At 46.6% G+C, this 17,010-nt stretch overlaps 1 protein-coding gene across 8 annotated transcripts in view; it reads right to left on the bottom strand.

The window, feature by feature from the left end:
* The window catches only part of CTIF (cap binding complex dependent translation initiation factor), a 147,696-nt gene that overhangs the window by 101,276 nt on the left and 29,410 nt on the right, over positions 1 to 17,010 (bottom strand). For 6 of the 8 annotated variants that reach the window (XM_033011108.2, XM_033011104.2, XM_042804557.1 and 3 more), the window contains 3 exons: positions 15,510 to 15,722; positions 11,819 to 11,902; positions 1,164 to 1,286 (listed from right to left, as the gene is read on the bottom strand). In XM_033011108.2, coding sequence (XP_032866999.1) covers positions 1,164 to 1,286; positions 11,819 to 11,902; positions 15,510 to 15,689 — 387 coding nt within the window. In that variant the 5' untranslated portion in view covers positions 15,690 to 15,722. The remainder of the gene's footprint in view (positions 1 to 1,163; positions 1,287 to 11,818; positions 11,903 to 15,509; positions 15,723 to 17,010) is intronic. The other 2 variants (XM_033011109.2, XM_033011111.2) reach the window with 1 other exon arrangement.

Raw genomic sequence — 17,010 nt, forward strand, 5'->3', positions numbered from 1 at the left:
TTGTCGCATAACTGCCACGACATTAGCTCACCCCTGCGCTTGGTATCAACGCAGAACAACGCCAAGTGGTTGGCTGAGTCCATGGTATAAATTCAGGGATTATTCTCTGTCATGTGTTACTTCTTAAGCATTTTTCAGTTCTACATTTGAGAAGATTCCCACACCTTTCCTCCTCCTTCTCAGCTGCCCATAACCCCCGGCTGCACTTTGGTGGAAAACAAAAAAGATAGATACCTAGCTATCTGAAAAGGCTCCAGTTAAAGGCTTCCTTGTTGAAAACTGCAAGTTTTCATAAAAAAAAAATACAGACATTTTGAGGAAGACAGTATTATCCCTGCTTAAAGAAAGAAGGGTATGTCGAGTCTCGTTCCCACCAGAAAGGACCATCACTTTCCATCAACAACATGGTTCTGCGGGGTCCTCTCCCACCACAGCATGGTTCAGGAGGACAGACTATTTCCTCAAGCTCCCCAGGATGAATGGACCGGGACTTTGACCAGTGGCACCAAATCTCCCAGAGTCCGTCCTCCACTTCTGGCACAACCAGTGCTCACGTGTGCAGATATACAGTAACTCCAAAGGAGACAGAAGGACAGAGGTCTGACTAAAACATGCAGAATAGGTCCCTAGTCTGAGTTCAAGGAACAGACCTAAAACCAAATCAAAAGCAAATTCTTAAAGTCTTTTGCAGAGCAAGAAGGTAACTCCCCATCTAGCCCTGCTGACAGCTCCCACAGAAAGCAGCTGGATTCAAGGTCACCATTTAACACCATCTATGTGGTGTCCACTCATATATCAATTCTAATGAAGACTTACTTGCCAAAAAATAATTACAGACGTCTCTTAATTTCCTAAAATTAAAATACTCCAAGGCTTCAAATAAAGAAAAAACTAATTTCCTTTGCACTAAACCAGATGACTAAGGACTTCTTTCCCAATATTAAGGCACGCAGCATACCTCAACAGACTTCTTGAGCCTGAAGAACAGCTACAGCCCTCAGCAGCCATTATGTGTGAATTAAATAGGTCTCTGAGGTGTCCTTCATAATTGACATGCACTCACACCCTATGTGTACACACACACACAAAACACGTTGTTAGGAGATGCCTCTGATAAACAGCAAGCAAAGGACAGAACTTGAGCACATCGCTACCAGGTATACCTTGGTCGATTGCCTGAACTGGCTGCTTCTGCCGTGGCTGCCAGACCTGGATCCAGACCCACGCCTGGAGCCCGACCCCGGCCGGGATCCTGCGCTCCCACTGCTGCTGTGATCCCACTCTTCCTAGAAACAACAAACAGCTCGCTTTAGTCAAGGGCAATGCCTTCCCGTACCCACAAAAAACACTGACCTGGTGAGCCAGAAGAGCTCCAGCTCCCAGACCTCACATGTAAGCACCTACAAAACCCATGCCCATGCCCAACACCCTGATTCTGGGGCTTTAGCAGAGTCCTTTAACATGTTCTGTTTACACATTGCAAAGGGATGACATTGTGGGAGGCTTCAATGAAGAGAAGATTTATCTCTAGTTCTCTAATCTATGCATAAGGAAAAATAAAACTTACCTCTATCTTCATGAGGATTAATTATGCATATTCAGCAACCCCACATCCTCTAAAACTGCTTAAGGGCATTTAGACAATGCCCCTAACAACATGCTTTAACTTTCCGTCAGCCCTGAATTGTCAGGCAGTTGGACTAGATGATTGCTGTAAGTCCCTTCCAAGTGAAACTATTCATTCTATTCTATTCTATTCTATTCTATTCTATTCTATTCTATTCTATTCTATTCTATTCTATTCTATTCTATTCTATTCTATTCTATTCTATTCTATTCTATTCTATTCTATTCTATTCTATTCTATTCTATTCTATTCTATTCTATTCTATTCTATTCTATTCTATTTCCTTAATTCCCCTCCCAAATCCAAATCAACTTCTCAGTCAGTTTTTCCATCTGCTTAGCCCACTGCTGGAGTCCAATTACTCACATACTGGAAAACACTTGGAGTTCACCAGGAGACACATTACACAAATAACTATTTTTGCCTGTTAAGGAGCTGTCCGCAATGTTCTCCTTTATTCTCCTAACACTTGTTCTGCTGTCAAGCAACCTGAAGGTTTCTTGTTCAGCCAGCAGCCCTCAGGGCAAGATGAGTCATCAGAAAACCAGAATAACTCACCCCACCAGCCCTATCTACCCAAACATCCCACAAGGTGCTTGGGGAGAAAGGTGGATATTGTCAGGGTAATTGCTCCAAAAGCTTTGCTCAGAGGCTTGGGAAAGGCATTTGAAGTGACCTAGGATGATTAAAAAACCATGAAATCACAGAGTGCAGAATATCCAACTCTTTCAAGCACTCTGAAAATCTGGGAATTACAAAGGGGAGCATGTGTTTCAGGACTGGTGTGAGAGCTGACACTTAAAGAGGGCTTCTCATGTCTCAGACATCCTCGTGGGGCTACACGAGTCCCTGTGGACACTGCCACAGGCTAAGACAAGGGCTGAGCCAGAAGGACTCACCAGCAAAGCAAGGTGTGAATGAACTCCTTCACACACAACAGCCAAGTTGAGGTCACTAACCTGAGGGCAAAGACCAGGTCCCCGGTCCACCACTCCCACTTGGGCTGGATGGGGCAGGAACACAGCTGCACAGCAGACCCTAAGGTACCTAAAGTGCTGCTATGGAGTGGTCCAGCGCATGTGAAATATGTAAGTATTTACCCAACGTGAGGGAATGTAAGCAAAATGCATCAGTACTGGTTTCTGCATTGCTACAGGTGCACGTTCTCCATCCTCAAACCTAGCAAGTCTCAAGCAAGCTCAAATATATCCTGGTTGCTACAGCCTAAAATCAGTACTGGCTTCAAAAGAGGTCAGCTGGTTTTCAAGTTGTATATAGATGAAATTTGAGAGGTTGTGGTTGTTTCCACCACGTTATAACAACAGTAAAAACACCTTCTTCCTTCCTCATCACACTGTGGTCTGAATCTCTCCCAATGGCTGAGAAATACCGAGCGACACAAAGTTAAACGAGTTGTTAAATTGGCATGGAGGGAAAACCAAACTTGATCAATGCCACTTGTGATACACAGGCAGGTGGCCACTTTGGGAAGCCTTGGGGACGAGACAGTCTTGCAGGCATCCTGAGAAGTGAGAGATCTCTCATTTGATGTGGGAGAGACATGCACCAACTGAAGAGGTGGTTGGGAGAAATGAACCTTCACCACCATTAATGTTCAAAGGATTAATTACCAGTTTACTGTATCCTACACACTGAACATCTTGTTCATCCATGTATGAAAAACTTCTGTGCCAATGGGACCAAGCCAGCATATGCATCCTTTGCTTTAAAATAAGACACGATGAAAATAATCACCACCATTCAGTTATATTCAGTTGACCCAACTTTTGTTTGTGGTTGCCTGCAGACAACCTGGGTTTATGCAAATTCCAGAAATGTGGCTGGCCACAATAAAACCCTTGTGAGAAATGGGGAAATAGGTACCACCATGTATCAATGTTCAAACTCACCAAGACAAGCCAGCAGATATGTCATGAACCAGTTAGACAAAAAACACAGGTACTCTTCCACTAAATCAGCTTGTCTCCTGGCTCTAAATCATGGCCTGGGGTCTTTTCCCCGTTCACATTCCTTATCGTTATCACACCCCATTAATGTTTATATTTAAAACCAAATTATTTTAAAAATAAAAACTGTTGAAACTTATGTTGAAGTTGAAACAGTTTAACTGAGTATGGCCTAAATACACTCATGTTCATACTCACCAGCACAGCCAAGCTCAATATTTTACCTAAATTTCTGACTAATTGCCAAAGATGAACAACTTTTTACTGCTACCTTACTGAGGGAGGTTCAAATCTCCAGAACAGAAACATGTCCACCAGAAACTCTCCCAGACGTTTCTGGTGGCTTTGTGTCCTCTGATAAAGCCCTTTTGCACTAAAGTGAACCCTCTCTGAAGACTTCCTCTGTGTGGGAGCAGGGAAGCTCATGGGTGATGATGGAGGAGTGGGTGAGAGTATGCAGGTAACGACCGTTCCTTAAAAAACTAACAACTGAGCAATAGAAACCCTCCACCAGCATCATCACAAAACCATAAAAACCCCATCCCAAACCCATACAGGCAGCTGGATTTCAGAAGAAAGCTGAGGCTCTGCACTGGTGAGACATGGCACTGCTCACCCTCCATCCTGCAGCATGGCCACCTACATGTCTCCTACACAGCACTCTTGCTGAATTAATTCAGTGTGTCGCAGGAACACATTTGTCCGCAGCTCTGACAAAAGCTGGAGAAACAGTTGTAATGGCATGAAGTTGTCCATCCCATGCCCTTGCCTCCTGCCAACCCCAATCCCCCCATCATCCGGCTCCGTTACTCTGCTGTGCCCTCAAAAGACCAAGACTCTCCTAGTTTCTCCCAACACCCCAAACATCCCTTGGACTCTCGTTTCCAGCTCTTATTTGGGCTTCTCCACCTACCATTCAGGGTCTACACTCACCAGCAGGAGATGAGACCTCAGAGCCACACTTTGGGGCTCACAGGGAAATGTCATCCCCTCCAGATCGATTCCCAGCAGCTGTTCGCATCCATGCCAATCCTTCTGGCCAAGCTCTGCATCCTCTTGGGAACAGTGAAGCTTGTGCACATTAACACTGCCAGCCACACTCCTTCGGAAACTAGCTGTCAAATCTAACATTTGCATTTTAATGAGCAATAATCATATGTTTCACTTACACTGAAATTTTCACTTTCACAGCTAGCTCTTTGAGGCATGAACTAATTAATCCCTCTCCCTTTGCCAGCTCAAGAGTTAATACTTCAAGCTGCTTTAGTGCAAGTTTGAAAATCTCATTTGAAGAAAAAGGAGATAACCTTCCCCAATGCACAGGCAATAAACAGAAACACGGTGACCACCTATGTGGTTTTTCTCATTGACAATAAGTATGGGTGAAGTTGGCTGTGTTGGTAAAGGTGTAGACCAACCATGGCAATACAACAAGCTTTAAGTGGCCCGAAGACATCAGTGGATTCTTGGTGGGATTCATGTTCAATTGTAAGTCAAAACCTCAATATTCAATGTACAGCATTCCCAGCCCAAGGTGGGACAGAGAAAAAGGAGAAACATCAGAAAGCTAGAGGACTTCTCAGGACACAAAAGCCTCTGAGATATCCCCCAGCATTAACAACGGTTTCACCACTGCACCTACAAGGAGCTCCCTAGATCAAGTTGTGGGGTAACCTTCAAATGACTCCCAAACTTTGAGTCTTAATCCTGGTCGGAACAGAAGACAGCTATCATGTAAATGGTTCTTTTTGAGTTTTTTCTGTAGCACATGATTTCATGCACCCACTTTGTGCTGCAGCTAAATCTTCCAGTTATACAAAATTTTGACACTGGACTCCAAGCATCTCCCTGCTCTTCTACACCTATTCAAGAATTTTTCTATGGTAAAGTAATTATTTAAAATTTTTAATAATTTTAAATGCATCTTTTAAGAAAAAAAACATAAGATTACTCCAAACATTTTAGTAGGGACAAATTTCCAGCTTCTTTCTTATAAACATACAATGCAGAAAACCCAACCACTTTGAGTCTGCTCCTTCCCTCCCCAGGTCAATGTCCACCCTCCCCAGCTATCTCCAACATGTTATGGTACCTGATCACTGCTTTGATAAAGGCACAGCAGAAGGGACACCAAACATCGCTTGGAGCCCTTCTCCCACTGGGAAAATTAAGGTTTTACCTATACCTGTGCCACGTTACAGGACCAAAGGATGTCATGAGCTTGGAGTTAGGAGGTTAAGCCTACAAGACCTTTCTGGACTTCCCAGGAAAGGGGCAAGCCTGTGTGGTTGTGTTCCTTCCAGATAACATTGGAAGAGATGTATTAGCCAAGAATGTGCTAGATAGCTTGTTTACACACAAGGATGAGGGTGAGAAGGAGCACTGGAGAGCACTCAGAATGGCACTGAGAACTTCAGACATGCCATGGAAACCCAGCAGCAAACCCCGGCCCGAGCCTCGGAGGAAATGGCTCATATCATCCCTTCCCTGCCAAGAGCTTCAGCACGTGTTGACCTATCAACCAAATCTGGAAGAAGAATAAAGACTTCAAAGGTAACTCAGCTACTGCAAGTTTCACAAAAATGGAGCGTGGGAAGCTCTCCCTTTGGTGTGCAGACCAACATCAATCACCCTGTCCACTCTACACAAACAGAAACTGAGGGTGAGATGTCCTCCCACGTGAGTCACTAGTGACACCAGACCTAGAAGACACCTTCCTCCATCCTCAGTAAGCAGCAACAGTTCTCCTAAATCAGGCTGCAAAGCAGTGAAGCATTTCACTCCCAGATCTTCGGAAACCCAAGCAGGTGTCTGCTTCATGAGGAGCAGTGCGCTTCACAAGGTGTATCCCAAACAGAAGTCACAGAGAAAGTGAAACCTATATATTAAGCTAAAGGACTTCATTTCTTTCTCAGCAGTTCTCTCTGACTGTAGTTGAACCAGGCTGCATTCACTACACAGAGGGAATGTCACCCAGCAATTACAGGCAGAAAACCATTAAGTGACCGGTTTTCTCAGAGCTGCTCTTTGATCATGGGCAGGTCACCCCACTTAAAAGATTTAATTTCTTCCTCTGTCAGGCAGGGATACACCAATCTGTATTCACTGGCAAAGCCTCAAAGTAACTCCCTGTCTTTCACTTTCTTTTTTTCTTTTGGAAATGAGGCAACGGCGACTGCAGCACCTGCCAGCACCCACTTGTCCCAACAGGTCTTCAGCGTGGTGGCCAACCTCAACCAAATTCAGTGTACAAACTGGCCCTGGGCTATGACACAAGCAGGGTGGTGAGATAGGGAACATCAGACAACCCCCAGGATCATTCCTCACATTTTGCTGAGCACAGAAATCACGGTGCTTTGGATCTGGACTCAAGGATGGGCAACTAAAGCCAGGCACAGGCTGTCTACCACCACAGGGAAGTGACTTCCATCTTCAGACAGATCTTTCCAGGCTCTTCACAAGAGTATCCACCCACTCTCCAGTGCAGATCTGGTTAGACAAAGATTTGGGGCATTACACTCTGCCTGCTGATGTCAGCAGATTTAAGCCAGCAAGAAGATGACTTCACTGCTGACTTGAGAAGTTTACATGACAGTGGTGCTGGTCACAGAAGCCTCAGTCCAACTCTGGACCTAGTGACATGGCCACTACCCAAGATTGTGATCCCATGCCACCTGCCTCTGGGGCATCCATCGGGCAAGATTTCCTGGTGTTTGACCCCAGGCAGTCAAGCAGGATTGATGCCTGCAAAAAAAATCTCTGGAAATGCAAGAAAAATCTGCACTGATACTTTGTTTTTTTCCACTTTCTATAAAATTAAGTTCCACTGTGTACTGAAATTTGTTGTTACCCAAGGAAACACCTTTGTGCATCGCCCCATCCTTCCTTACTATTGCCTTTGCTTTGGCAATGTAGCATGCCATGACTTCCATATGGTTGGAAGCCAAATGCTCATCACTGGAAGATGTTTTGAGGTTCAGGTGAGACACATGAAAGAGGGACCTGAAGGGTGATATTACATTTGATTTTGTGGGAACTTCTCATGCTTTCCCTATCAGCAAGGCTTGGGCCTTGGGTTCAGACATCATTTGGCAGGATGTGCCAGTCTCGGTGACGACGGCACACAATCGCCGCAAAGCCCTCCGTATCTCCATGCTACTGAATAGTACAGGACACTCAACATCTTACTCTGTTAACTTATCAGCACAGCCCTTGGAATGCTCTTGACCCCGGCCTGCTAGTCCTCTCCAACCAAGGCCTAAGAGTGGAAACCCACCACCTCCGCCTGCCACAGGCATGCTGCTGTTTCTACTGGCTTAAAGGGACAGCAAACCAAGTTATCTCCTCTACCACCTGCTCCTTGGAGAGGACAGCAGAAGGGTGGTACTGGCAGGGTGTAGGATAATCCAGATGTGATCCACACACCCTGCCTGCTCCTTCACTGCTCAGTAAATAGGCAACATGACCATCAACTAGGGAAGCCTCTGAGGTCCCCAATCACGGAACAAGTCCCTGCTGCACCTGGCGGGACATGGACACACATGCAAATAAGCAGTGAAATAAATTGCAGTCCCATTTACTGCCAACAACACAGGCTTTTGCTTGGTGACGATGGGTGACAGCCAACAACCATGGGGGAAGGGATGGACTTGGCCAGGAAGGAGGATTTTCAGCCTTCCCTCTCCCACTGCCTGGAGAAATGGGACAAACCCGCAGAGTTGATCTGTTTTTTGTTAATGCCCTTTACATAAGGGGAGCCTGAGATGGAGCTGCTGCCAGGCCTTTCATGTACCAAGAGCTCCACTGGCTCTCCAAATCCATACCATACTAGAAGTCTTTTACTTAATGAATTGCTCCCAGAAATATATCAAAGAGCTTCCTACTTGCATCAGCCTCACAAGAGGAATGCAAATAAAGTATTACATAAAATCTTCCCACCGGGTCTTTTCAGAAAGAAAATAATCTAAACATAAAAAGATTTAAAATGATTCCATTATCTAAACTTTCCCCATTTGTAGAGGCAATAGAGTGCTCAGATAGTATCTTGTGTACCTCAATGGAGTGGTCTTCACCCCAGAGGCTCATATGGTGCTAGCAGACCTTTGGGGGGGCACGCAGCTGGGCTTAGCGGGGCATGGCAATGCCATGCAGCAAACAGAAGTGTTCACAGTAGGAAACAAGGGGAATTACAGGTGAACTGAATGTAATTGTGAGGCCAGGATTTTCTCAACACACCAGGAGTTCACGAAATGTATCTCATGAGATCCTCCATGAGCAGACCATCTTCTTGCAGCCACCTGCCCAGAGAACCAGAAAAACCAGAGTAAAAGGTTTCCAGGGGAAATTTTCTCCATTTTTAAGCCACTGCTTTGTACGGGATGTATGAGTGCCAGTCTATGGGCACTGACACCCATATAAGTCTCCCACAGCTGTTAATAGCAGATGCTTCACCAAGCAGTGCAGGAGCAGGGCAAGTATGGAGTGGCCTTTCCCAGAGATGCCTGAAAATGTTGGAAAAACAGCAATTTAGGAACATCCTGGACTGCTGGTTGCATCAAAATGCCTTATTTTTACCCTTAAATTGCACATTATCCAGGAATTGCTCTCCACCCCGAATTTATACAATGTCCTGTGGATGTCTATATACACACATTATATATAAAAGACTATATAAATGCATGACACACCTACAGACATACAAAAAATATTATTTCTTTTATTTGCCTTATCCTTGCTGGATCCTACAGACAAGAACTTCAAAGGCATCAGGGATGCAGAGGGGGATTTTCAGGCATGAGAAAGCCAGCTTCACTCTAGGCTCCCCTACAACCTTTAGGAAGCCAATTAATTTTGAAAATGCGGCCCTGGACTACTCTGCTTTCACAGAAAAGAAACCAGATGTTGAATTTATTACCAGGACTAACCTGGATTTCCATATAAATGCCCTTTCTGATCACCAGGTTAGCACTGTGTGAGGCATATTGTGGTCACCAATATATAACCCACATTTTCACAGTAGCTGAAGCCAGCTGCAATCTCACATCCAAGTATTTTTTAACTACGTCTGGTGCATATTGTACAACCAGCAACGCAGAAATAGCAGCTGGAAATAAAACAGGAAAACCAGGAATTTGATTTTCTAACTGAACCCCTCAAAATTAATAAAAAATTGCTGCCAAAAAAACCCCAGTCTCCCTTGGGAAATAATTACCCAGCTTTTTCCTTTAGCAGGTTTGAAGAGTGATTGATAATATATATTCAAGACAGACACCTTATTAAGGAATATATATTTTTTTAAAGTGTTTAAAGCTACTAGTGCAAAATCAACAGCCAGAAATGGTAATAAACTGAACCTAGTCCTAACCAGCAGCATTTCACTCATATATCAGCAACAGCAAGAGAAACGCTTGCCTGGACAGAAGAACAATAGCTTGCAGCTCCTCTTTGGTGCCAAGGAAAATTTGTTACTCGCTGTTATAGGAAGCCCAACACAGAGAGAGATAATTACTAGCTCCGCTGCAGGCTGGGAGAGAGCCCAAATGCAGGGAAAACAGCTCGGGCATCAGCAAATGTTATTTGTATATAGAAAACAAGCTCCTTGTTGGAGGAGATTGAATAGTTTTAATTCCTAGAGAAAAAAAAAAAAAAAAAAAAACAACCAAAAAAAAACCCAACACCACAAAAAAAAGCTGTAAGTCGAGACAAAAGACAGCACAGCACCAGGCAGATGAAAGGTGTCAGGGCTATGTTGACTGGAGTCAGGAAAGCATCACTTGTCCGTGACTCCTGCATCCTCCCGTGGCACCCGCAAGAGACTGGCATGTCAGCTGAGCCCCTGGGTGAAGAGCCAGGGACCTTCTTCCCCAGGGAAAACAGCCGGTCCTGCTAACACCCGAGCAACCCAGGGAGGCTTGATGGAAACGGCCAGCCTCCCAGCTGAATTGCAAGCAGCTGGCTGCAGCAGTGGGAGGGAGCCCAGCCGGGGTTTTTCTGCTGAATATTTCAGAGCAGATCAAAGCTATAATAAATTAAATCCACAATTCTGTCTGCCAGCTTCAGAGGTTCACCTGAAGCAGTGTCTCCATACAGCACACAACTTCCTACACAATATCATACCTTTGTTCTGTGCAGGTGTTTGTGTAGATGCTCCCAACATCCCTGCACGCAGGCACGTGGCAGGGAGGGGGCATGTAAGCCCCCATCCCGCAGCCCAGCAGCTTCCATCGTGGCTCTACATGGGAAGAAACTGTGCCCAAAACAGGAGCTGCAATACACACCGCTCAGACTTACACAGCCTCTTGTACCACCCTGTAAGGGGCTCCCAAGCTTCTTCTCACGGACCCCATGTGTGGGACTGAAGTCTGGATGTCATCAAGCAGGGCAAGAGCACCAAAACCACCAGCCTGAAGCCCCTTCTCCAAGTGGGATGTCTGTCAGCCACAGCAACTGCAAATGCTGCTTCACCCTTTCCTGCAACCAGCTCGGTCTCCTACTTCCTCAGATGAATGCTGCTGTTCCAGAGTTGATGGTTTCATGGTGGCACAGCAGCTCCTCAACCGGGTGACGACGGTCAAATCCATGCCTCCACCCTACCCAACCCTCTCCCATGCTGGTGCTCACACAGAGGAGGGACAGCCACCTCCAGCGATGCCACCACTGCTTGGTAAATACTCTTCACTGGTGTTCACACCATGTACAACCACCGAAACCGACTCACACCCAGCTTCTGTCACTTCAGACCTGACGCAGGCTCTCAGCACGTGCAGTTTTGCTGCATCTCCCAGCTCTACCCTCTCAGCTATTTAATCCTCTTCCCTGCAACACCATCCTTGTGCTGCAGCACACAACCAAGAAGCACAGCTACACCACGATCCCTCATCCCAGCTGCATCTCATACTTCCAAGTCAGCTTCAATGCTCCAAATATGTCCCCCGCACAGGTGGCAGTAAGAAGCTCCTCAGGAATAAATGGGACTCCCCATAATTTTTCCTCTTTATCACACAGCAATAAGCTTGTGGTCAGAGCATCCACCCACACACCAGGATGTTGCCTATCTCCCAGGGTTTTGGTGGGAGCAAGTTTTTGGATGGCAAGCAAATGGACACATCTCCCCTTCCACAGGACGGAGAAAGCTGGCAGCATGGGCAGACTCCACGCCGTCAGATGAGGCAGTACAAGAACAAAAGCAAAGGTTTGGTGAAGAAGAGCTAAAAACAACCCCTACCTGATTGTGTTCGTGAGACGACGAGCCCTTCCCTCGGGATGGGGAGCAGCTGCCATCAAGCTGCTCGCTACAATCCGCCGTCCACTGTAAAAGGGATAAAAAAAGGGATTGTGTAAAATAATAGCTGGGCTGGGGAAAACTGCTGCGTCAGTCCACAGCGCACAGCAAACATGGTCTGGCCGTGAGCATCACTGTACACGTGCGCCCTCCCCCCCCGTCTGTTTGAGGATAATCCCAAAGGCTTTGGCTTGGAAACACTCCACCTGCCAATGGTGAGCAAAGGGAACATGCAAGAACAATTGCAGGAAGGCACCTGAAATGATGCTTTGCAATAAAATCCACCCCCTGTATTTCCCTGCAGGTTCCAATGGTGTTTGGTATCCCAGGTGTGTGCTATGCACCGGGACAGCTTGGTTTGATTACTCTTTTCCATGGAGTCTTCCATGGGAACTTGGGAAGTTTCTACTTCTCCCAGCTCTGTTCATTTCAGGGACAGATATGAGCCCTGAGCTGCCAAAAACCTGTGGTTTTATTTTAAACAAAACAGGAAACAGAGCTCAAAGCTGCACGTTTGTCCACTGCTGTGTGCCACAGCGGGGATGTGCAGCCTGGATGGCCACCCTGCTGTCACACTGGTTTTGCCCCATTGTGAAGGACACGGGCATCAGGGGACTTCTTGGCCATAGGGAAAGCTTCTTGACAGGTATGAATGAGGCCACAAGGTAAGAGGAAGATCCACCACTAGAACTGCCCACGATCCCTGCACAGCTCTGTCCTCACTGTGGAGCCCGTTCTAGCTTACCAGACACGGGGACCTCAGCCTTGCCTTTAGAAAGCTCATTAAAGAACCACCCATCACTCTCCTGCCAACTCTGCTGACCTACCTGCAGAAGCTCTCAGTGCTATCACACTTGAGAGCCTTCTGCTAGACCTACGCCTACCTCCTTTAACAATTCTGGGTGCAACTGGGTGCCTGGAAGCATCTCCCAAGGTGCAGCTCACCCATTGTTATGTCCACAGTCAAAAGAAAATTGCATTTTCCCTGACTCCCCTTTTTCCCAGTGAAAGTAAGGTTGGAGATGGAGATATCCCCAAAATGGGCACGACCACATTTTGGGATTCACTAGGCTGGTGATGGATTCAGCTCCCCTGTGAGTGGAATGGAGGATGAAGTAGTGTACAACGCATCCTTCCTTCCTTTCCCTGCACGGAGAGCAGTTAAAAGACCTCTTCAAAATAATCTGTTCTTAAAAAGGTTCCTTTGGTAATTTCTTCACACCAAGCTAATATATAAAGGGTCCAAAGCGCTGGATCAAATCCTCAACTCCAGCAACCCTGTACAGCTCAGATGTATCAGAAAAACACTGCAGATAATGATGGGATACTTCATATATAGAATCACAGAGTGGCTTGGGTTGTAAAGGACCTCCAAAGATCACCTAGTTCCAATCTCCCATCCATGGCAGGGCCCCCTTCCCCCAGCCCAGGGTGCTCAAAGCCCCGTCCAACCTGGCCTTGAACCCTTCCAGCAATGGGGCATCCAGAACTTCTCCGGGCAACCCGGTACAGCGTTTCACCACCCTCACAGTGAAGAATTTCTTCCTTATGTCCAATATAAATCTAATCTTTTTCAGTTTAAAACAATTACCCTTTGTACTGTTGCTCCAGGTCTTGATAAAAAATCTGTCTTTCTTATAAGCCCTCTTAATACACTGAAAGGCTGCAGTAAAGTCCTCCCGGAGCCTTCTCTTCCCCAGGCTGAACCCCCCCAACTCTCTCAGCCCGGCCTCCCAGGGGAGCTGCTCCAGCCCCCCCAGCATCTCCGTGGCCTCCTCTGGCCCCACTCGAGCAGCTCCGGGTCCTTCTGCTGTTGGGGGCCCCCGAGCTGGCCCCAGCACTGCAGGGGGGGCTCCCCAGAGCGGAGCAGAGGGGGAGAAACCCCCCCCGGCCCTGCTGCCCCCCCTGCTCTGGCTGCAGCCCAGGGCACGGGTGGGTTCTGGGCTGCCAGCGCACGGGGCTGCCTCACGGGCAGTTTTCCCCCCCCCAGCACCCCCAGCCCCTCTCCTTGGGGCTGCTCTCCAGCCACCCCTCGAGGGCCCAGCCTGGGTTTGTGCTGGGGATTGCCCCGGCCCCCGGGCAGGACCTTGCCCTTGGCCTTGTTGAACCCCAGGAGGTTCACATGGGAGAGCAAGCTCCTCTCTGCTGGACTTGGGGACTTTGGATTTTGCACAGTGGGGTGCATGGGGCAGGGGATGGGAGAAGCAGGCACCTCTGGCAAAAGGCAGGAGAGCATCTTGCCCTTGCTACCCCAACTTTCCTCCCATTTTAAAGGCAAAACAAAGCCCTAGGGAAGCAGGGCCTCATTTCTAAGCAATTAATAGACTTGACCATGAAACGAGAGACAAAATGACCTGCAACAAAACTTCTCTGCATGGTGGAGGAGGTCATGGTCCTGGAAAAACCTAGCCTAGACTCTGTCCGTCTCCCCATCATCGTACACCCCAACTGGCTTTGCCACATAGTCTTGTTAGCCATTAAACTAAAATTAAAGCTTAATGCAAAGTGCTCCAAGGATCTCTGCTTGGAATCAGCCTCCCTTGCACCTCATATAAGGAAACAAAGACCCAAATGAGACCAGGAGACCCCTCCAGCAGTTTGAATAATCTCACCTATACAATGATGGCCATATCCTTACCTTTATGACCCTTCAGTCTTATTATTATTTTGTCCTCATAACCAGTATGTAAGTGATTTCTAACCTAAATTTTATCTGACTGGGAGCCCTGCGGGGTAGGAAAGCACCTCTATCACAGAGGATGACGGCAGCCTCACAAGCCCAGTGGCATGGACCAGAGCTCACTGCTCTCTCCACCATGGGCTCCGTATCCATTCAAATGTTCACATCTTCAGCACGCTTCTGGCACACCGTGGCACCAGAATACAAACGATTTCCCTCCAACAACTACAACAGCAGTACAGGAGGTTTCATTTCTCCTTGTGTTGGACCTAAAATGTCAATTTTAGGAACAAACCTAACTAGGACCATACCGCTTCTCATGACAACACCAAACCACATCTCCGCTAAAACAATCCCCCTGTTTGCTGGGTATTCCCATCCTCTCAAATACAGAAATCTCTGACATAACAACCACGAAGCAAGCAAACTGGTTATTACACATATTAAAATGTCCACAAACCCCACAGTTTTGGGGATCATTAGGGGATTTTGCTTGACCTTCTGGTCCTGGTTGTTTCATGGACAGCCCTGTGCATATGGATGGGAGAATATCTCACTCCACTGCAGCCTCTGCTGCTTTTCCCAATGCCTCCAGGATTTTTCCACCGTGGGGAAGCAGCATGCTACCTGGAATGGATAGAACCACCCTTCTTTTACAAATGAAAAGCCCTTCATTTAGAAATTGGAACCTTGGAGAAGTCAAAAAGCTTCAGGGCATGCACCTTGAGAACATGGAAAATCAAAACCCACTTGGCAAGAGACCTCTACCAACTGGTTGGAGACTTCATATCTGGCTGAACAACCAAGCTGCCCCAAATCCGGTCTTTTCTTATGTCCTGCTTTACACCTCAATGCTCAAAAAGCTGCTTCAGCTGGATGTATAGCCCCAATCCAGGCGACAAGCCACCAGCATCCCCAGGCCCTCTCCCAACCCACACTGTGTCCTTCACCCACCTGTGAGACGTGGGACTGCATCTTCTCGCTCTCGCCGTCCCCCTCTGTTTTATCCGTCAGCAGCCCCTGGACCTGGTACTCCAGGACGTAGCTGTCAATGAAACGCTCCAGCTCCTCTATCTCCTGAGAGCGGCTGCTCCCCGCCTCCGAGGAGGCCGATGCCACTGACGAGTTCTCCATCCCTTCAGGAGAGATGCCGAGAATGGAGGGGGCCTGAGAAAGTAAAATAAAAAAAAGGCAAGAAATTATTTCCCAGTAATCACAAGAAGGTTAAAAAAACAGTACCCAAAGCCTCTTAGTTACCACAGGCAGGTTACTTTTTTCTGTACATCCAGTAACATTTATAATAATCCTAGGCGGTCACATTTAGAGTTTCCATGCATGAACAAACAAAAAAGTGCCATTTCTGTAATATTCCTACATCTAAGGACAACAGACATTTTGCTTATCCTCATTAAAACCCAAGCTACCGAAAACCCCCAAGGACAAGCACAAGAGAAAAACAAACTTAAAAAGCTTAATTTAAAAAGCCCACAGCATTAGCTGTTCTGGATAAGGGCGATAAGCTGGGGATGATGGACAAGGGTGTGAAGAAGAGGATGACAATTGAAAAGTTTCTCTAGGACGGTGGCAGTAAATGATGCTGAGTCAACTGCATGACTGCAAATGGTCCAGCAAGGAGGTTTGCACATGGAGATGAAACAGAGATCACACCAGAATCTATGTTTAAAACCTCTTTCTCTGCAGGAGAACACCTCTACAGAAGATACAGGGAGTTTATGATGCTCTCCTCCTTCCTATTTCTCCATGGCTGAATGCCAATCCCCACTTAAAGAAAGAAACCATCAGCTCCTGTATCTGGGCTGGGCATGTTTGAACATGAATCAAGTTTTGGACCAGTGTCTTGTGGTAAGACTCATACTCCTCCTTCCCTGCACTGGGAGGGAGAAGACATGGGAGCTCCTACCACATTGCAGGACTTCATGCTCCACCCTCTCCTTCACCAGGAACTGATATTTACAGTCTGTTTTGAGAAGCATATAAAATTACCAAGCAAATTCGAAGTGAGTCACATGCCATCCGGAAGGGAAGGGAAAAAAAAAATCTGTTCCCAGCTCGTTTAATTTCCAGCTTCTGAACTATTTCTCATCTGTCACTTCTGAACAATTGTGGCTTCATTTGGAAACTGCTGAGAACGAGCAGTTCTGGCCTAAGGATTTCATCTGCTCAAGGAATTATTCCCAAATGTGCCCAGACTGTCAAAAAGGCTCATTATGTAGATCAATATCACACATTAGCTCCTGAACAAAAATCATGTGGCGTAATATAAAAGAGAAAAAAAAATAGACAAGGAAAAAAAAAAAAGTGGAGCCCCAGAGAGCACAGAGCCCTGGAGGATGGCATACTTCTCCCCTTTTAGCTAATTAGTGCCAATTACCAAATTGAAAGCACCAATTATTAAACAGAAAGTGCTAAAGAAAGAGTTGGGAGAAGAGGTGAC

Source organism: Tyto alba, unplaced genomic scaffold (assembly GCF_018691265.1).
Source record: "Tyto alba isolate M040663 unplaced genomic scaffold, T.alba_DEE_v4.0 Super-Scaffold_42, whole genome shotgun sequence".
NCBI classification, from domain to species: domain Eukaryota; kingdom Metazoa; phylum Chordata; class Aves; order Strigiformes; family Tytonidae; genus Tyto; species Tyto alba.